Genomic DNA, 19,276 nt, shown 5'->3' with positions numbered 1-19,276 from the left:
AACCAGACAAGAGAAAACAGTTCAGGGTTGGCAACTCTAGGACTAGTCTTTGGGACAGTCTATGGGTATGTCTCTTCCTTGTCCAGTCCTAGACACTTCCTTGGATCAACACCATTGTAATCCTCAGGGAAGAGGATTTAATCAGAATTTGACACTGAAACCCTTCTCAGTATGGGAAAACCCTGCCCAAGCAATGCTGTTTCAAGATGATAAGAAGCGCTCATGTGCCTCTTGTCATATCTAAAAATTCAGTCTCTGCTTACTGGATGCTCTGGGAAGAATCCCCACATGTTGGGGTAAGAAATCATCATGGTGGGTCCTGTGCCTGCTATGGGGGGACCACAGGGGATGAAGGGGCCCCTCCTGGAGTTACCGATCTGATTTGGCTCTCTTCCCTGCCTTTTTTATCTCAACCCCAAACAGGACTTGGAAAGGGAAGGAGCCCCGAATTAAGCTGATTTCTAAACCAATGGCTCCCAGGCCTTGATATTTGTGCAAGTGTTGGTACAGCAGAGGTATAATTCTAGGGTGCCCCTCTCTCTACCACAGCTGGGAGCACCTGGGCTGGCTGCAGCCACATCCCCTCCAGCTGTGTGTTGTCTAGCCATGTCCTGCAAACCAGGAAGCACTTCCGTTCCCAGCTCCATCATGTCCGCAAGGGGAAAGCAAAACGGGATCTGCTGATGTGACGGAGCCTGGAACTGGTTCAAGCTAAGAAAGCTTGTGAACCACTGTCTCAAGCATGCCCTTGAGTGAAACAGGTGAGATGGCTCAAGAAAATCACTGGGGCTCAGGGACTGAGGGGCTAGGGTGAGGGTGGACCTGTGAGAAGTTTAGCTCTGCTGGAGCAATGGAGGAAACCGCTTTAGAAAGTCAGTACTGTGCTTTTGGCTTGAGCAGAGTCTCCACAGGACACCCCCCCAACATATTTTATCATGCCCCCTTGCTGCACTGCCCCAGTGGCTCTCAGCCTGGGAGACTTTTGGGACAGAAGAGGGCCCAGCATGCTCACAGGTGCTGCAAAACAACCAGTGGTTATGGTTATGTTTGCCCACAGCTCCAGGCTAGGTCCTGTGTGAGCATACCAGGTCCTGGAGGCACATGCAGATCCCAGCTGGTGGATCCATGAAAGTGAAACTGGAGGAGTCCCTAAGCAGCCTAACTCCTCCCCTGGCAATCTGCCACTAGGTGAGCAGCAGAGGTGCAAATGACCCACCCCCTGGCCCTCAATGCCAAGTGACCCTGAGGGAGGGCAAACCCAGAGTCACTCCAGCTAGGAAGATCCAAGGAACCTCTTGGACCTTGTTCCTCAGGGGAATGAATGGCCTTTGCTTCTAAGGGAGCTGTGCAGCACTTGGTCTCTGACAAACACCCTTCAGCCCAGCCCCCAGAACTGCCTGGAGGGGAATATCCCATTTCCTAAATCAGCAGGAAAAGCCCCAAGGAAGACACAAAGGCCTGTTTGCCATCCCTGCTTTGGGGCGCCACTGGTCACATCCTGAGCTGCCCCCTACACCAAGACTAAATTTCCTGGCAGGGAGGTCCCAGGAGGGTTATAAGGCAAGAGGAGAAACTGGAAGCCAGGACAGGGTTCAGGGACTAGTCCCCAACTTGTCCCATCATCTTGCCCTGGACTGAACCCCAAGTAGTTCTTTGAGAAAGGGGCTTGTCAGAACAGGGCCTTCCCGGCTGTCAGAGGTGCTGGGGAGGTGTTTTACAGTAACTTAGTGCCCCAATTCAGGCTGAGGGCAGGGAAGGGTGCTGGGCTCAGGAAGAGCTGCATCAGGAGCTCAGGAGGAGGCCTGCAAGCACTGACATAGCAACAGAGATGGCAGGGGAGACTTTGGCATTAGACACTTCCCAGTGCAGCTGCAAAGCCAGCAGTACCCAATGCCCTGCTGGTAGCTGCTGAAAGGAGCCCAGCCTGGCACCAGGGAGCAGACCTGGGCTACCTCTGGCCTCTGTGCTGTGGGCCCAGCTGAGCCTCTTTGGCTCAGGGCCAGACTTGGCACAGCAAAATGCTATCCATCAGCAGCTGAAAGGAACGGGCTCCATGACCCACACGGCCTGCACAGAGGGAGCTGTGTGCAGCAGGGAGCCAGGGGGAGTCTTACAAGATCCAGAACAACCTACAATAGGGAGAAGAGGGTGGGAAACCTCCAGAAACCTCCTCCTTCCTTCCCACCTGAAACATGTTGCTTGGTACCAGATGCAGGAGGGGAGGATACAATGCCAAGCCCAGGGACTATAGAAGGTGGGGAAGAGAGCAGACGAAGAGGCAGTGCTGGCCTGTGGTGCCCTAGGGGGTATGGATAATGCACAGCCCTGTAACCTCTTCCTGCTCTGATCCCCATGTCTCGCATCCCTGTATGCACAGAGCTCACCAGCCCCGACAGCTTCCCCTCAAGCCTCCTCCCCCTAGCTAGCAGCAGCCCTTATTGCCCCACAGGATCCTTAGGCCTTGCCTGCTTTTTGGGACCTCCCCACAGTCAGTGCCCCTCCATGGGTTCAGCAGGCCCAGTACTCCTCATTCAGTTCCTGGGGCCACAGCTGTTGGGTGCCAGTGAGGAACCAACTTGCCAGTGGCCCAAACCCAGGTCCGCTCTTCCACAAAGGGCCTTGGTGACTCCATTTGCAGGAGGCTCCTCTACAAGATGTGGCCCTGTGACCCTTGGAGCAATAGGCACCTTGCCTCTCCTGAGACTGCAATGGCATGAAAAGGCCAAGGTGTCAGCTGGGACCTGGGCTCTCTTAGCCTGATCTACCCCATCCCCCATGTCCCTTCCATCCTAACCAGTCCACATCATCCCCAGTTCCTCCATCCTGACCCCTCAGCTATGCAGACATGGAATGTGGGGCTTGGGCAAGAAGCACCATGAAGCCAGTCCTCAGGGACCCCCTTCTATAGTGTCCACAAACCTAGAAGCCTCCTCTACATCTGTGAGGGGCCTGGCCCAGGCAAATGATATTAGGCCGCCTCCAATCCAAGTGCAAAGACAGATACCTTCCCCAAGACCCTGCCAGCAGGGGTATATGGCAGCTGCTGCTCCCAGGAGTGGACACAAGGGCAGCCCCAAAGTCCAGTGTTGTGCCATGATCTCCCACATGGCTGGGAAGGCTGCTACAATGTCCCCAGGACAGTACCTGGGTGGAGCTTGGGGGAGTGGGCAGTAGTCACGTCTCACCAGCAGGACCAACACTGGGGATGTGGAGAGCTGCCTGCACCAGGGCCCGGTCTCCAAGACACTCAAATCTTTTGCCTTTGATTGTCCAGATGATTGCCCTCTCCCCCAGTGTGCCCCAGCTTCATCTTCCCTAGGCCTCTTCCTATCTGTCCCTGGGCCTCTCTCCCTTACCGAGAACACTGTGCCAACTGTGGGTCTCCTTATACTCACTTTGAAGCCCGGGAGCATGCCTGCTCTCCCCAGCTGCCTGAGGCCATCAGTCAGTCAGCAGTTCACTGCAGGGCAAGGTCATTTCTCCAAGGACATTTGCTCTGGAGGGGCCCAGACTCTGCCATGGTGCAAGCAGGTCATAGATGAGCTTAAATTCAATGTCTCTGAATGCAACACAGCATCTCCAGACAGGGGAGAATTGCCACCACCTCCATCACCTCACAGCTCTGCCAGAAAGGAAAGCACAGAGCCAGGAAGAGAAGGAACAGGATAATTGCCCTGTGGAACTGTGACAGACTGCCCCCAACCCCTCTGGGATTTGACCTTGCCCCCTGATTCAGTTCTGGGCTGTATTGCTCACACTAGGCCTGGGAAGCGACAGGGGCATCATTGGGCCTCTCCTTCTGGCATTTGTTAGATATATTCCTGATGGAAATACCCAGGGGGACCCAGGGAAGGCTGACAGGGCAGGAGAGCTGACAGGGGTGGCTCTGTGGGATCCTTTTCCTTTCTCTGCCCCTGTGGGCTTAGTCACTTTGGCAGTTACAAGCTCCTCTGCCCCATCAGAGGCTGCTGGGTGCTGGACCTACAGGCTTGGGAGATGACAGTCCAGGCTGCCCCATCTACCAAGAGCTCTCCCATGCAAGGGGACTCTGTGCGTGTAGCCTCTGAGGCTCTGCATTCATCACCACTCCGATGAGACAGCACACACAAAGGCCCTGCATTCCTGAGGCTCAGTCCCCCTGGGGTCCCCCCCCTCCCCTGTCAGGCTCCACAGGGCCAGCTGGGCACTCATGGCCTTCCAGGAGGTTACAGTCCCACAGACGGCCTACTCCTGCTGCACACAGTGGGAAGTTGGCCCCCACCTCACATGGTGGCTCCTGCAGGGGCATACAAGTCGCACACAGGGCAGCAGGCTGTCCATCACAGCAGCCAGCCAAGCTCTGATGCTCATGAGAGCACAGGCGCTGAGGAAAAAGGGGCTGTTCCCCTGGGGCAAAGCTGCACCATCACTACCACCCTTTGGGATGGGCCTGGGTCAGCTCTGTCCCCTTCCCACTCCTCATGCCTCCAGCGGTGCTTCCAAGTACAGGCTTCAACACAGGAGCAGCCCATGTCTATAGTGGGTGAAGGGGCAAAGTAGAGGGGGAGCGTGCTGGGCACTGGCTGGTGCCTGAAGCGTTTGCCCTTGGCGAGTTCAGACCTGGAGTGGAGCGCAGCACTTGGCCCAGCGACCCATGAGAGGCATCCCACCGCCTGCCCTCCAGCAGCCGGGGAGCCCCGACAGGCAGTGAGGGAGCTGGGAGGCAGCAAGCCAGCCACTGCTGCAGCAGCAGCCACAGCCCATTCAAAGACTGCCATGGGGGGCAGAGAGATGAAGTCTCAAGTCTCCAAGAGGCCAAGGAGAGCTGGAAGGGATGCCTGAAACAGCGAGACAGCAAGGCCTGAAGAGCTGGTGGGAGGTTGAAGGGTCCTCAGCACCTCTCCATCTGCAGTACCCTCCAGTCCTCAGGCCTCCCCAGCTCCCAGGGCCCAGCAAAGTGCCTGGGAGCTAGTCAGTAAGGCAGACCCCCTTCCCCTGCAGCACAGGGCAGCCCTGCTCTTCAAGGCTCTGGGTGGAGCAGCACTCCTGTTTCTAGGATGAGGCAGGATCACAGGGGGCTGTGCAAGTAGCATTCCCTTGTTGCTCAGTGCAGGAGCTACTGCTTGCTCATCACTTTCCCTGGCAGGAGTGAATAGAAAGCCACTCCCCCCCCCAGGAGCTAGATGGCAACTAGCAACAAGACTGATGCCAAAGGAAAGGGAGGGGGAACTCACCAACATCACATCCCTTCTCTGAACAGCTGGTGCTAGCCACCGTCAGAGATAACATTGGACTAGTTGGGCCTCAAGGCCATGCTGGGTGGGCAGCTCCCAGCTTTGGAAATGGCTAGAAGGCCTTTGGGGGCTTGGTCTGGGTGTGATTTGGGGGACTCAGCCATTCTCCTGACACTTGGGGACTGTGCAGGTTGCCACAGCCTGGCTTGCCAAAGCCTTGTCATCAGGCAACCACCATGCCCCTGAGTAGGAACTCTCAAAGACTTGCTTACTGCCCCCATTCACTGCCACTGCCACCCACAGCCTTGCACCACCCACAAAGCAGGTGAGGAGCAACCAACACTCCCCAGGGTACCAGGCACACATCAGCCTCCTGCCCGCCTGGGGGGCTTGTTTGTAGCTGGTGCTACTGCTTCCCTCACTACTGCTCTGGGGGGGTGCAGGGCCTGGGTACAAGCCTACCTCCTGGGGGGGAATTGCATTAGAGTCCTCCTCCACTCTGTCATGGGAAAGTCCCCTTTTTCTGCCTGTGATCTTTTTCATCAGGTCCCTTGATGGACCACAGAGGCACCTCCATCCGGGTCAAAGGGAAATGCCATCCAGCTCTGAAGGAGTTAATCCCTTTCTCTGCTCAGCTTTATATTTTTTTCACCCTGCCTTGGCAATGACAGCATTGTCTGGACTCCCGGCTGCAGCAAGAAGCTGGAGAGAGGAAGGAGGCGGAGGAGGGGATCTCTCCCTTCCAAACACCCAGAGTGGATGTGGTTACAAGGCAGGGACCTGGGAGCCAGCATTATCAGTCCTTTCCTGAAACAATTCTGTGCCCTGAGGAAAAATCAGCCCATTTTCTCTCTGCACGCCAAACTGGACAGTGAAGGCGGGTGTTTATCCCCACTCCGTGCCCTCATTCCCCCACCAATCTATTTTTTTTTATTAAATCCCAGGCTTTTACAATAAATCACATAAACTCCTGGGCAAAGCAGCAAATCAAAGCAGTGGACAACTGAAGAAACAGGAGTTTGGGGGTCTTTTTTGTTTAAAAAGAAAAGGATGGCACTTTGGAGGCTGCACCCATCAGTGATCAATGCAATGCATGAGAAGGGGAGTGAATCACAGCTGGAAATATTTAGATCTCTGCCTCACAGGCATTTCAATGAAAGATACAGATGCTAAAGCAGAGCCATAACCTTGAGTACAACCAAGAGGTGCAGAGCTGCTCAGCCCAGCCCTGCTCTGACTGCAGCCTGGCTGACTCACTACAATGTTGCTTTTAATTCAATACTGTTTACTGGTTTTCCAGCCCTGTGCACCTCCCCCCCAACCCCTCTAATGTCTCTCCTAGTGATCTACCAGGCAGAACAGTTGTCATGCTGTATAATTTTCTTTTGACTGAAAAACAGATCTTACCTTCATGTCATTGATGATAGCTTGAAAAAGACCACCGAGGGCTCCGCACTCCTTTTCCACTGTCTCCATAATCAAATCCCAGAGCAGCCAAAAGACAGAGAGGAAAATACCAATCTGTATTGCAATCCAGGTGAACGAACAAACAAAAAAGAATCCACCAGGAAATAACCAGAAAACGGCAAATTTTCAGGAGTGTCTCCAGTTCCAGCCCTTCTTCTTGTGATCCAGTCTGAATTTAACCCCCCCAAAAACAAAAAAGCCACAAGAAAACAATTTTAAAAGGACCCTGCTGTAACTAGAAATGCAGCACTTAAAAAAAAAAATCTAGCCTGCTTTTCAGTGAATCAGTCTCATTGCCAGTCCTCTCCTCGATTTCACTCTGGTTACTTCTTTTATTGAAACTGTCAGCCTCACCATTCAGCAGCTGCTCCCAGCTCCAGAGAAGATATCCAACCTCCTAAAGCCATCTTTTGGGAGAGGGCTGGTGCCTGAATGCTGAAATCTCCTCTCTCCTTCTCCCACCCCCCAGCCCAACCTGCCTCCAGAGAAAAACAGCCCCCACCAGCAGGCCTTCACCCCACCAAAAAATAGAAAAGAAAGCCAGGAAAGGCCAGGAGATGCTGTGCAGCAAGGCAAAAGGGATACGATCCTGGAAAGGCTGCGGGGGTCTGGGCTGGGGATTGTAGCAACCAGTAAAGAGATCCAGGCAAGCAGTGAGTGTAGCAAAGGAGCTGTAATCCGATAGGCGGGAGGGCTCGCCTGTCACATGGACTATGGAGGGAGTGACCCATTAGAGAGCAGAAGGAGGAGGGCACTTAACTGTGGGAAATTAAAAGCCAAGGTGGGGGGGAAGCCTATTCACAGGGATAATTTGAGTTTTGAAATCTGAGCCCCCCGGCAGCCTAGGCCGGGGTTTTGTGTGCTGGGGGCTCTGGGATCTGACATGTCATAGCATCACAGCCCCTTCCTTCAGCCTGTCTCTGTTAAAAGGCCATTTCATCTACTTTGCTTTAATTAACTTGGAATTGCTTTTGGCCAAGTTTACAGGGAGGTGACCCTGGGTCAGGGTCCAGGGGATCAGGGTCTTGTTTGGGAGGCTGACATGCCATTGGGCCCTTAGGGTTGTTTGGGAACCAGTTGGGGCAGGGCAGGTGTTTGATGCCAAGCCCCAGCTGGGGGAGTGAGGAAAACAGGTTGCCTTGGGGGATGAAGTTGACCTGCTCTCTTTCCCCAGACAGGGCTGCTGGAAGGGCTGCAGGCAGCTCGAGGGCCTTCCAGCAGGTGCCTGCTTCAGGTCAGGTTCAAGCAGAGACAAGTTCCTCATTGGCCAGGACGGGGCTGATTTCAGCAGGCTGAAGGGGGGAGCCAGCTGATTGAGGCCTGGCAGGCTCCAAGGATTAGCTCCTGGCTGCAGGGCTGGGAGGGGATTCCTTGAGAGGCCTGGGAGCCAGTGGTGCAGGGACAGAGATTAGGTCAGGCAGGGATTGCTACTTATCAGGACGAAACAAACCCCATTTTGGTGCTTTGTGTTCCAACGGTGAGAGGTTGTTGCTTTTTGAGTTTTTTTTTAATTTGAGGCTTGACAAGCCTCTAATGCAAATGCCTGAGAGCATCCAAAGCCCTTTTCTGTCTCAAGCCTCCCAGTAACTCCAGGGAAAAGGGACAAGGGATGGTCCCTATCAAACCAGAAGAGCAGCCCACCTTCTGCAGCAGAGATACTCTCCCATACCCACCCCCGGGGGGGGGGGGGGTGCATTTTATGCCCCCTAAAGATAGCCAATGTGGGCTGCAGGGCAGACATTACAGGTTGGCATCCCTTCAACAGGAGATGATCCTGGCACCTCTGTGCTTTAAGGAAGCTCAGAGAATGATTTTTTACCTGGCTGTTGTTTTTATGCAGGGCTGAGGCTATACTCCAGACCAGGCCAGGCCCAGGCCCAAACCTCAGGGCCCAACTTCATACCTAAGCTCTTCCCCAGAGACATAACTTGTCAGTACTGCACTGGGCCCCTCTAGGTTTAGAGGAAGCAGAGCCCAAGCTATGAGGAACCTGTGCCCCTGCCTTTTTCTCTCTGTGAAGATACAGCCTTGTTAGTCCCTCCCCTCTTGGCCAGATGCCTCAGAAACAGCCCTCTCTGCAGACAGCCCCATACCAGCAGTACCTAGACACCTTTTTTTCTAGCGTCCAAACCAGTTCTGAAGGGACCCTTGGTGAGGTCATTTTGCAGCTGTGCTGGGGACACGATGCATTCATCTGCAACGCAGCATTTGGCTTCTCCAGGGAGGAAACAGCTTTATTTTTGCAAGCTGGGAAGATTCAACTAGAGCCCTGGTATGCTGCAGAGCCATATCTAAATGAGGGTATGATACATGCTAGCAGCACTGCAGCCACCTGTGGTGTAGCAGCAAGCCTAGCTATGGCAAGGCCTTAGGGCTGAAGACAGACTGTGAAACCCACCTGCCAAAGATAACACTTAAGCAACCTACCACTGTTGCACCTGTTGTGTGTTAAATATGTTACCTAGAGCACAGGAGGGCCCAGAGGCTGTGGTACGCACACACAGGTAGATGTGGTCCAGGCCACAACCTGCTTACCACGCAAGGGGACAAGCACTGTTCAGAGGGCAAGGCAAGCAGTTCACACACAGAGGCAAGATGAATTTGGTTCATCACATCTATCAGTTTGCATTGATTTTGCACAGCAAGCCCTCAGCTAAGCCAGTTTTCTGTTAGAGGTGGTTACAGAAAGTTTTGGGGAGGAGCAATGGATGCGTCCAATGAGGGCATTCCATGCCTCTGAGGGAAAGAGGTGGAATGAGGCCCAAAGGCTCTGGGAGAAGAAGTGGCTGAGGCTGGTTTCAGCTGGAGTGTCTGGGGGAACATGATACATGAATACAGTCTTCTCCTGAGGAACACGCATGGAAGGAGTATAAGGAAGCATTTGGGCTGGGGAGGCGAGTCCTCAACCCACCTGCCTTTCAAAACTGCTTTTGCAGCCTAAGGATCTCACAACCTTACCTCTAGCTGGGCTGAATAGGAACACTACCACCTACTACAGAAATGCAGGCAAGATGAGGCAGCTTTGAGAAAGCATATGCCAATCAGCTTACATCCTCCAGGACAGTGGTCAAGGCCGAATTTTTGCTCTACTAGAGACAGGTTCCTAATATGGTCTCAAGCTCATCACAGTCTCTCTGGGCCTTATCTCCCCATCCATGCTATGCAGATATCACTGCCCTGCCTTCCTGTGAAGCGTGATTAATATTGTGGCTTTGTCTACACTGCTATTTAGGGCCACCCTTAAGCCTATACACACTGACAGTCTATACTGAAAACCCCTGAGCACCCCCCACCCCTCAGTAGGTCTGCTAATAGTCCAAGGCCTGACACCAAGCCTCCTCCTTGCCCATCCCTCCCTGTGGTGCTTTTGAAACTCACCTGGGTACTAGAGGCTGCTTGCTTCTGGCAGATTTCCTGAGCTCTCTCTCAATTCCTTGTTTCTAGCTTCCAGCCTCTCTGCACCCTACCGCTTAGGTCTCTACTCCCGTAACTAAAGCCAAGCACGACAAGAGAGACGAGCAGCAGACAGACCAATTGCTAGAAGGGCTCTACTTGAGGAACAGGAAGCACAACATTTAGCACCCCAGGTTAGCATGGGAGGACAAATGGCTTGGACTAGGTAAATGTGGCCCTTGTGGTATACAGATGTTATGTGGATGGGGCCACACAAACAAGGGAGGTAGAGAGAGTCTCTACCTCATTATCCTCAGCTGAAAACCTGTGGGGTGCTCAGAAGGGAAGCAGGGGTATTAGCAGGCTGGAATTAGCTTAGGACCCCTGACACCCCAGCTCTTGCAGAAAGTGTCCTGAGAGCTTTCATAACTACCCGGGGGAAGGACCTCCCCTCCAAGGGGGGAACAATTGTTTAATAGATAATTATTTAAAACCACAGAGCAACTGACTGATGACAGCCTTTGTTTTGGGGAATAAAAGCAGCCATGTGAGACAACATCATGGGACAGCTCTGCAGAGTGTGGGTCCTGCAGGCAAAATTGCCTAGCATTGTCTGACCAGGAGAGGGAAGAATGGAGAGGTGTGAGCCAGGGCTCTGGGGTGTTCTGGAACAACCCACTTAGGATATGCCTCCCATGAGGACTGGGGCTTGAGACCAACACAGTCCCAGTCCCCAGGGTTTGTGGCTTGTGTCCTTCCTGGGGAGTGGAGTAGGAGAGTTGATTTATGGATTTCTCTCTCATAAAAGGGGGTGGGGAAGGGATGGCCTGAACCGCCGATTGTGCCCAGAACGTTCTCGCTTCCCTGTGCTTGTTCTCTGGCATGCAGCTTGTTCTCCTCAGCCATTGCCCTCCATTCTCCACTCTTAAATCAGTCTGGATCTCCTGGCCCAACTGGTTACCATAACAACCCCAAACATCCAAGCCCTAGCCCTAAAATGTAAACAACCTGAGCTGGAGCTGGGCACCCAGTGTGCAAACTTGCTGAGCAGCCCTAACTGGGGAAGGCAATCGCTACCCTTATTGAGCTGGAGCAAACTCACAAAGGACGCTCCTCAGGACGGAAGCATATGTGACACCAACACAAAGCAGTATCTGTCCAAACACCTGAGGGGCCCAGAGGCTTGTGTCAACACTATGAGACCCAGAGACCCCATTTCTCTCTCAGCTTCCTGCCCTTAGAACAGCCCAATGCAGGGCCCAGAGTAGCAGCCACCTAACAATTCCTTGACGTGGAAAGAGTTCTTGCCCTTCACCTGCTGACAGGCAAAGGCTCTGCCCAGGGGAGGAACGATTGTCCAGGGGTGAGAGTGCTGGCCTGGCTTCAAGTTCTTGCTCTGCCATGCATGGCCTATGAAGCTAAGTGACTTGGCAAAGGTCCTGCAGGAAGCCAGTCTTGCTCTGTGATTCAGTTCCTTCCCTCCTCCCCCCCATACAAGGGAGAACAACAGCACTGCCTTGCCTCCTGGGGGAGACTCAGACACTGGGGTAACAGGGGCTATGTCTACCATTGAGACAGAGTTTGCTTTCTAATGACACCTTCTCAAGCTGGCAAGACCCTGGTGGCACCACTATGGAAGATCTTAGTTGAAAGTTGTGCTGGCATCCACTTCGAAGTAAATAATCACTGCCACAGCCTGAAAAAGATGAGCAGTAGGTGCAGGGTGCATGAGCAAAGTGAAAGGAGAAAGGTCAGACATTTCAGAGCAAAGGGCACAGGCACTTCCTCCCAGTCAGAGCCACAGCAGGAAGAATCATTTGCCCCTGGATGATGACAGCTCATATTTTCTCCTTTGCAGCTGTATTTCAGATGCCTGGGGCCAGGCTGACTCGCCGGCTGCAGCATGGAAGCAGTGGCGGAAGCTACACTGAAACAAACTTCCTACAAAGCTAAGCACCAGAGCACTTAAGAGCACGGCTTGCAGTGATTACTGCCATCAGTACATGCTGGGAGTGTTGGACCAAGACAGAAACTTTCCAGGACATAGACAGGCAGGGGCAGAGGAGCAGGAGTGAAGCAGGGGGTTGCTCAGGGGAAGACTCTAATGGTTCTACTTAAAAGGTGGATCTGATCCCTGATCCATAAGGAAAGGTCCCCTCAGCTCCAGTTTGCCCAAGAGGAACTTTGCTTATCGTACAGGAGCCTTGGTCACAAGCCAGGGAAGCCCCCTTTGGTTATGACCCCTTCCCCTTGGGACTGCTCCCCAAATCACCTCTTCCAGCAGCTCATGTGGAGCAAGGGGTAACTGCTGCTTTCTGCAGAGCCTTCTGGGGACTCAAGGGTATTCCAGCTGGAATATGCATCTTCAGGGGTTTGAAAGTCAGGGCAGTATGCCTGAGGCCAAATGGTGCATCTTGGAGCAGGCAGGGCACAGCTTCCTGGTGCCTTCTCGCAAGAGACAAGCACTTCTCAGCAGGTGCAGGTAGCCCCACGCAGTGGGAACACCTGGTGCTCAAGGAAGGGGACAGCACTCTCCAGGCTTGCACAGAAGCAGAGTGGAGCTGTCAAATGAGAGTGGAAATGTAGAGGGGGAAACCAAGGGCCCCAGCCTCCCACCTGCCTGCACAGGGTAGGGGGGTGGATGCCTGTCACTCATAATCAGGCTCCCAGGAACTGCAGATAAAACAGATTTGATGCTTGTCTCCCCACACTGAGGGGGCTGAGGAGGGGACTGTGTGAGGGAGCATGGGTACTCTCTGCCTCTGGGTACTGGCCCACTAACCAGCCACCCTTCATTGCAGCCCTCACTCCAGCTTGATAGGCGGAGATGGAGGGCTGGGCCTGTCTCATCGATGTGACACGCAGCATGAAGACACTCTATGCCTGGCTGCTGCCCCTCCCCCCACCAACATCACCCCTCTATTGGGTCCTTGACTGTGGTCTCAGACCCACAGGGGCTGGGCTGAGTGGTGATAGAAAAGGACTTACCTGGTGCTGAGGGCAGGAGCTGAGGTTCTACTGCTGGTACAGGAGCAAAGGGTCTGGTGCTAGGACCTTGAGACAGAACTTGCTCAAAGCCTGGACTTGCTCCCATCTGGATTTAGCTCCACAGGGAGTAGAGGTGGGGCATTGGGGTCCACATCTGAACTAAACCAGGTCTCAGAACAGGCTCCTTCTGGCTCTTCAGGCAACTTGAAAGCCCTTCTTGCTCTACTGAGACAAAGGCTTTTACACAATAGGCCTGGTAGGAAAGAGGTTCCCTAGCGCTATGGTTCTCAACTAGGAAGCCTTGAGATCTTTTCAGGCATGCCATGAAGTGTCAGCACTGTGAGGTGTGCAAACATGATTCACAAGATAAACCCAGAGATTTCAAATAGTAATTCATAGTGTTAAAAACATTCTGAACTCTTGCGGTCTTTGAGAGTTCTTTGCAAACAGAATAATTGCTCTATTATTTTTCCATAGTCAAAAAAAAAGTGAAAACCAAGAGCTGGTGTTTTCTGAGGGGCACCTTGAGTCTAATGAGAACAAGAACCACTGGCCTGAACCTTCTCCCCGTGCTGGCCAAGTTATATGGTCGCAGTGCACAACTGGGCCCCCTCTGCAGCCTTTTCATGACCAGAGAACCAGGCTGCTTGACAGGCTGCAGAGGAAAACTCCTCAACACCAAACTGCACGCACAGGCATTTCAAGGGACTGTCATGCAGCTCAGCCTGCCTTCCCTTGGCAATGACACAGCCAGCTTTAAGTATGTGCCTACCTCGCTGAATGAACAAGTGGGGCTGCTGTAGGCTGTGGCCAGCTGTGATGTACTTGCTTAGGGGGGTGGTGCAGATGGGAGTTTGTGTGGGCACGTTTGGGAGAGGGGACACCTTCTGACACTCAGGGCCTGGATAAAGAAGGAACAACGAGGGAAAAAAAATCAAGTATTATCTTCAGATGGCTGTCTGACATGTGAAAGGGCAATGCTGGGGGCAGAAGCTGGGGTTCTACTCATCCTCTTCCCACCAAAGGGGTGAGTGGGTCTGTGCAGAGCTTGCCCCTGGGCCAAGGCCTCTGCTGATGGTTCGGCATTGCACACATTGGGTCCAAGACTGCACGCAGCAGTTGTGTGACTGGGGACCAGATGAGGCAGAAACTGTGGCAGGATTCCCCTGGCTCAGAGAAGCCAACACCAAAGGAAGACATGAGCCCCCTGATGTAGGCAGACTGAAGGGAGGGAGGGTCAGCTGCTGGCCTGTCCCCATAGCTCAGTAAAGACAATAGCCAGAATTGGAATCAAACCCTTTCCTTCAGGCCTCAGTTTCTTAAGACTCACAGAGCAGACTGGAGGGCCCAGAAATTCCTTCTTACTTTTCTCCCCACCAGAGGAGCCCACATGCTTCGCAGTTTTTCCCCACTAGCCCCCCCATAACCTTGTCATCGGTTGGGAAGCAGCTGATCAGGCATAGCTGAAGCTGGGTCCAACTCTCCTTAGAGAACAAGCAACAATCTGCGCGTGCTGGTCCTACACAGCTTTCCTGGTCAGGCTGTGCCATGCACAGACATGGTGAAATATGCACCCTGTCTCAGGCAGCTGTGTGATGTCAAGGGCCAAAGGCTGTTGTTTTTCAGGGGCACATTCCCTTCTCCCCTGACACTTGGGGACAGGGAAAGGCACAGCTCTTTCAGCTGTGAATGGGCAAATGCAGGTTGGTGAGAGATTGTTCCCCTTGCCTTTCAATCCTTGACTTTAACCCTTTAGTGTCACACCCAAGCCAGAGAAAGGGGGAAATGCCAGTCAAGCATACCCCGGGCTCAGATGACTCTGCCCACACCTTCCATTTCAACATAAGCCCTAAAGAAAGCGGGTGGTAGGCTTGTTGATTACAGCAACCTCATAGAATCATAGAAGTAGGGTCGGAAGGGACCTTGTAGATCTTCAAGTCTGACCCCCTGCCTGGGCAGGAGAGAAACTGGGCTCAAGGGACCCCAGCCAGGTAGGCATCAAGCCGATTCTTAAAGACCCCCAGAGTAGAAGCCAGCACCACTTCCCTTGGAAGTTGGTTCCAGAACCTGGCCTAAAGCCTGGGGAGGGGGCTTGGCTCTCTCATGAGGCATCTGTGCTGCAGGGGAAGATATGTGTTACTATTTTCTCAACTAGTCAACCCACCCAGGCCAGTGACAGCACACTCCTTGGCTTTCACTCTAGAGATCCCACTAGCAGGGGGACCTGCTCAACTGAGAATCAGCAGCCAGGGCCTTCAAGCCATGTCTTAGAACAGGGGCGGGCAAAATGTGGCCTGCCGGCCGGATGCATCCCACCAAGCCATTCTATCCAGCCCACAGGGCCCCTAAAAAATTTAGAAAATTAATATTAATCTGCCCTGGGCTGCCTGTCATGTGGCCCTTGATGGCTTGCCAAAACTCAGTAAGCGGCCCTCTGCCCAAAATAATTGCCCACCAATGTCCTAGAAGCTCTGGCTATTGGTCTACAGGTCAGACACCCCTAAGTACCACTGCCTCACTAGACACTTGTAACCCTTCCTCTAATAAACCACCACTCCCATCCAGCTGCTGAAAGAGGACACAGGGTACTCAGGGTACTCCATAGCAGTGTTTCTCAACCTTTTTTGTACCAGGACCCATTTATAAGCATTGATGGCCAGTCCCAACCCAGTGCCCCTCACTCCCGACCTGCTGCCCTCTACTCCTAGGTCCCAACCCCCCAGTGTGTGGGACAGGAGGTCGGGGGAGGGATGGGTGGGGCATGGGGAGCCCCAAGCAGCCCCTTGCAGGCTGGAACTCTGCCAGCTTGCAAAGGAAAACCTATAGTTTCCCATATTTTTCTCTTTTAAAGGAGAATACATTTTTAAAGTTTGTTTGAGACACTTTCATATATTCTTGCAATCCATGAGTTGAGAAATGCTGCTCCATAGGACAGTGGAGGCTGTGAACATTTTGCAATATCCGGACAGGAGAGCTGCAATTCTTTTTCTTTAAGCTGAATAATTCAATTTCCACTGCTGGCTCTTTGCTTTCACTTCTTCCAGCTCTGTTTATGGAGGGGGCTGGGATCTTTGCAGGAAGCACTGTGCGGTGTGAAGGGGTTACTGGTTGTTCACCTGGCCACATGGGGCCAACTATAGCCATAGAAAACAAAACAGTAAGATGCAAATAAGCAGCTCTTGATGCCACCTTGGCTCTAGAGACTCTTCTCTATGCTGGAGCTGGTCAAGAACACCCATAAGGAAGTCATTAAAGCTCAGGCACTGGAACGCTGGCAGCCTGCTGGAATTTCTCCTCAATAAATTCTGTCCCTAGGTTTGGAAAAAGTGCAGCACCACAACTGTGGAAAGAGGCCACTCAGACAGCTGAGCTCAACAGTGCACCTCAGAGTGTGGGGGCTGTAGCACTGCCCTTCTTCAGAGCCCAGCACAGGCTTGCAGCCTGACCCCAAACCTCCCAAAGTCAACAGGAGTCTCTTGACTCCCTGAGATTGGGCTTTGGATGCAAGCTCCCACCAGTTGCAGAGATCACTGAAGGAGTTTGGCATCTTACATGCTTGACTTTTTGCCTCTTCCCATTCATTCATGCTTCCAGGCACTGAAGTTACCGACACCTCATTCTGGGGGGCTGGCCTATTAAAATTAACCTGCCATGACTCGTTTTTAAAGGACCTTCCTCAGGAATGAAAGGAATGCATTTGTTCTTTCCCCGCCAATTCGTGTTGCAGAGCTATTTAAACAACCCACCACCGAAGCCCAGCCCCACTATAAGCCAGCCACCATAAAAGTAGAGGTGAGGAAACAGGAGGCGTATGTAAGCTTCTGCATACCCAGGGCTGAGAAGGAACAGGTGGGGATGCAGGCGAGATTCATTTCCACAGAAGCCACCACAGAATGTCCTAAGCATGGCTACCCTTGTTCCATCCATAACAGGAACTGGTTAAATGCTTAATTAATCCCAATTTCAAGGCCAACGCCACTGCTTTGAACAAGGTAACACAGGGAGAAGAATAATTAATAAGATGCCAGACTAAAGGTTAGCCAGATAGAGAGGATGCAAAACAGTAATTACAGAGGATGGCACTGGCTGGAAAACAGCTTGACAACATGGTAGCCCAGAAAAACATGGGTTCTGTGGGCATGTCATTGACAGCCTTCCAGGGATTCCCTCCTCCATGGACCCTATAAGGGAAGAGAAGGAAACATCCAGAGGCAGGAACAAGCTGTGGATATAGCAGAGTGGACTGGAATGCAGTGAAAGGCAGAGACCCTGAACAGGATGTGGGATCAAAAGAGGTGGCACAGAGTGGCCAATTGCCTCTGAACTGGATAGTTGGATCCAGGATCCAGTAACCAATGGATACATGAAAGCCAGAACACTGCAGCAGACTCAAGATTTGTAAGCCAGGTTGTATTTGGGGCACCCACTGTCCCCTCTCATTCTGGAGGCTGTAACAAGTGGAAAGTAAAGGCCCATTTCCCACTACCATAAAGGAGGGAATTTGGGAGATTGGACCACAGCTTGGAGGTGTCAGAGATATGTCTGGAGTCAACCTGCGGCTCTGGAGTTGGTGTCATCAAGCAGGTTTTGGCTTCTTCGAGCATGATCCACACTTCCACGAAAGGGGCATCCTGGGATGTGATCTTTCATCTGTCTTCAAAAGGTAAGAGTCTGTTCTCTTCCAGGTTGGCTGATCTCCTATGCAGGGCTATAAACTAGGTTTGTCGGGGGATAGGGATGCAGACGACAGAGAGAACCTAGGATCAACAAACTACAAACCATGCGCCGGAACAACCCACCTAACTACTAAGGGGCCTGATGGGCATCAGGACAGGTGGGCACCAAGGGTACCCATCACGGGGCTCAAATGTCTCTACACTAATGCTAGGAGCATGGAGAACAAGTAAGAGGAACTCACAGTCCTGCTTACAAACAAGAACTTCAAGTTAGTTGGACTAACTGAAACTTGGTGAGACTCTACCCACGATTGGCAGTAAGCATTGAGGACTATAGGCTATACAGACATAATACAGTAGGAAGAAAAGAGTGGTGGGGGTGTTGCTCTCTCTGTGAAGGAGCAACATACATCTTCCATAGTCAAGATGGGACTGGAGGAGGGGCAAATTGAGGCAATGTGGGTCAGAATGCAAGGGGGTCAAGGGGAAAGGGACTTGGTAGTGGGGGTCTACTACAGGCTGCCACATCAGGAGAAGTTGGACCTGGAGTTCTCTAGACAGCTTGCAGAGGCCGTATGGTCAAGAGACATGGTTGTCATGGGTGACCTAAACTACCCAGACATCTGCAGGGAGGAGCAGGTCAGCTAGTTCCAACCGTTCATGTAGGTTCTTAACCTGCATACAGGACCTTCACCGAACACAGGAGGCATACAGTCCCACTTGGGGAAATGCCTCACTGGACTTGGTCCTGGCTACAGGGGATGACTTGGTTGGGGATCCAGTGACACAAGGTAACCTATTCACTATCTGGTGTAGGGTGGGCAAGATAAGCAGTAGGGCAGAAGTGCTAGACTTCAGAAAAGCTAACTTCAGCGTACTCAGATTAGTTAGTGAGGCACTGAAGAACAGGAGAATTGGTGAGATAGGAGGCCAGGAAGGGTTGTTCCTAAAGGGAGCAATCCTATGGACGCAGGAGACTATCCCTTTGCTCAGGAAAGGGGGCAAAGGGGTCAAGAAACCCTCTTGGCTGAACAGGGAAATCCAGGAAAGCCTAGGGGCAAAAAAAAAAAAAAAAAAGAGGCATATAGGCAGTGGAAGCAGGTGGTAGCTACCAAGGAGGAGTATACTTGGCTTGCACTTGCAGAGAGGCAGTCAGAAAGGCCAAAGCAGAAATGGAACTTAGGCTGGTAGCAAAAATTAAAGACAACAAAAAGTCCTTCTTCAAGTATATAGGGAGCAAAAAGAAGGTGCAGGGTAGCATAGGATCCCTACAAGACAAACTATGACAATTAGTGACAGATAGCAGGGACAAAGCTGAGCTCTTCAACGAGTTTTTTGCCTCTGTATTTCTGAACTCGGATCAGGACAAATCTCCCAACTGGATCACAGACAGGTATAAAGGGGAAACCAGCCTACCAACTGTTAGCACTGACTTAGTGAAGAGACACTTAGAGGGGCTGGATGTGTTTAGGTCAGCAGGCCCAGATTATCTTTATCCAAGGGTACTGAAGGAATTGGCCAGTGTCATAACAGAGCCAC

The 19,276-nt window shown here is 52.4% G+C and overlaps 1 protein-coding gene across 5 annotated transcripts in view; it reads right to left on the bottom strand.

The window, feature by feature from the left end:
- The window catches only part of MTSS2 (MTSS I-BAR domain containing 2), a 117,103-nt gene extending 109,733 nt beyond the window's left edge, over positions 1-7,370 (bottom strand). The window contains exon 1 of one of the 5 annotated variants that reach the window (XM_019497287.2): positions 6,621-7,370. In XM_019497287.2, coding sequence (XP_019352832.1) covers positions 6,621-6,689 — 69 coding nt within the window. In that variant the 5' untranslated portion in view covers positions 6,690-7,370. The remainder of the gene's footprint in view (positions 1-6,620) is intronic. The other 4 variants (XM_019497288.2, XM_019497290.2, XM_059713718.1 and 1 more) reach the window with 4 other exon arrangements.
- Between the last annotated feature and the right edge of the window lie 11,906 nt (positions 7,371-19,276).

Source organism: Alligator mississippiensis, chromosome 10 (assembly GCF_030867095.1).
Source record: "Alligator mississippiensis isolate rAllMis1 chromosome 10, rAllMis1, whole genome shotgun sequence".
NCBI lineage: Eukaryota > Metazoa > Chordata > Crocodylia > Alligatoridae > Alligator > Alligator mississippiensis.
This window is presented reverse-complemented; position numbering and strand designations above follow the sequence as displayed.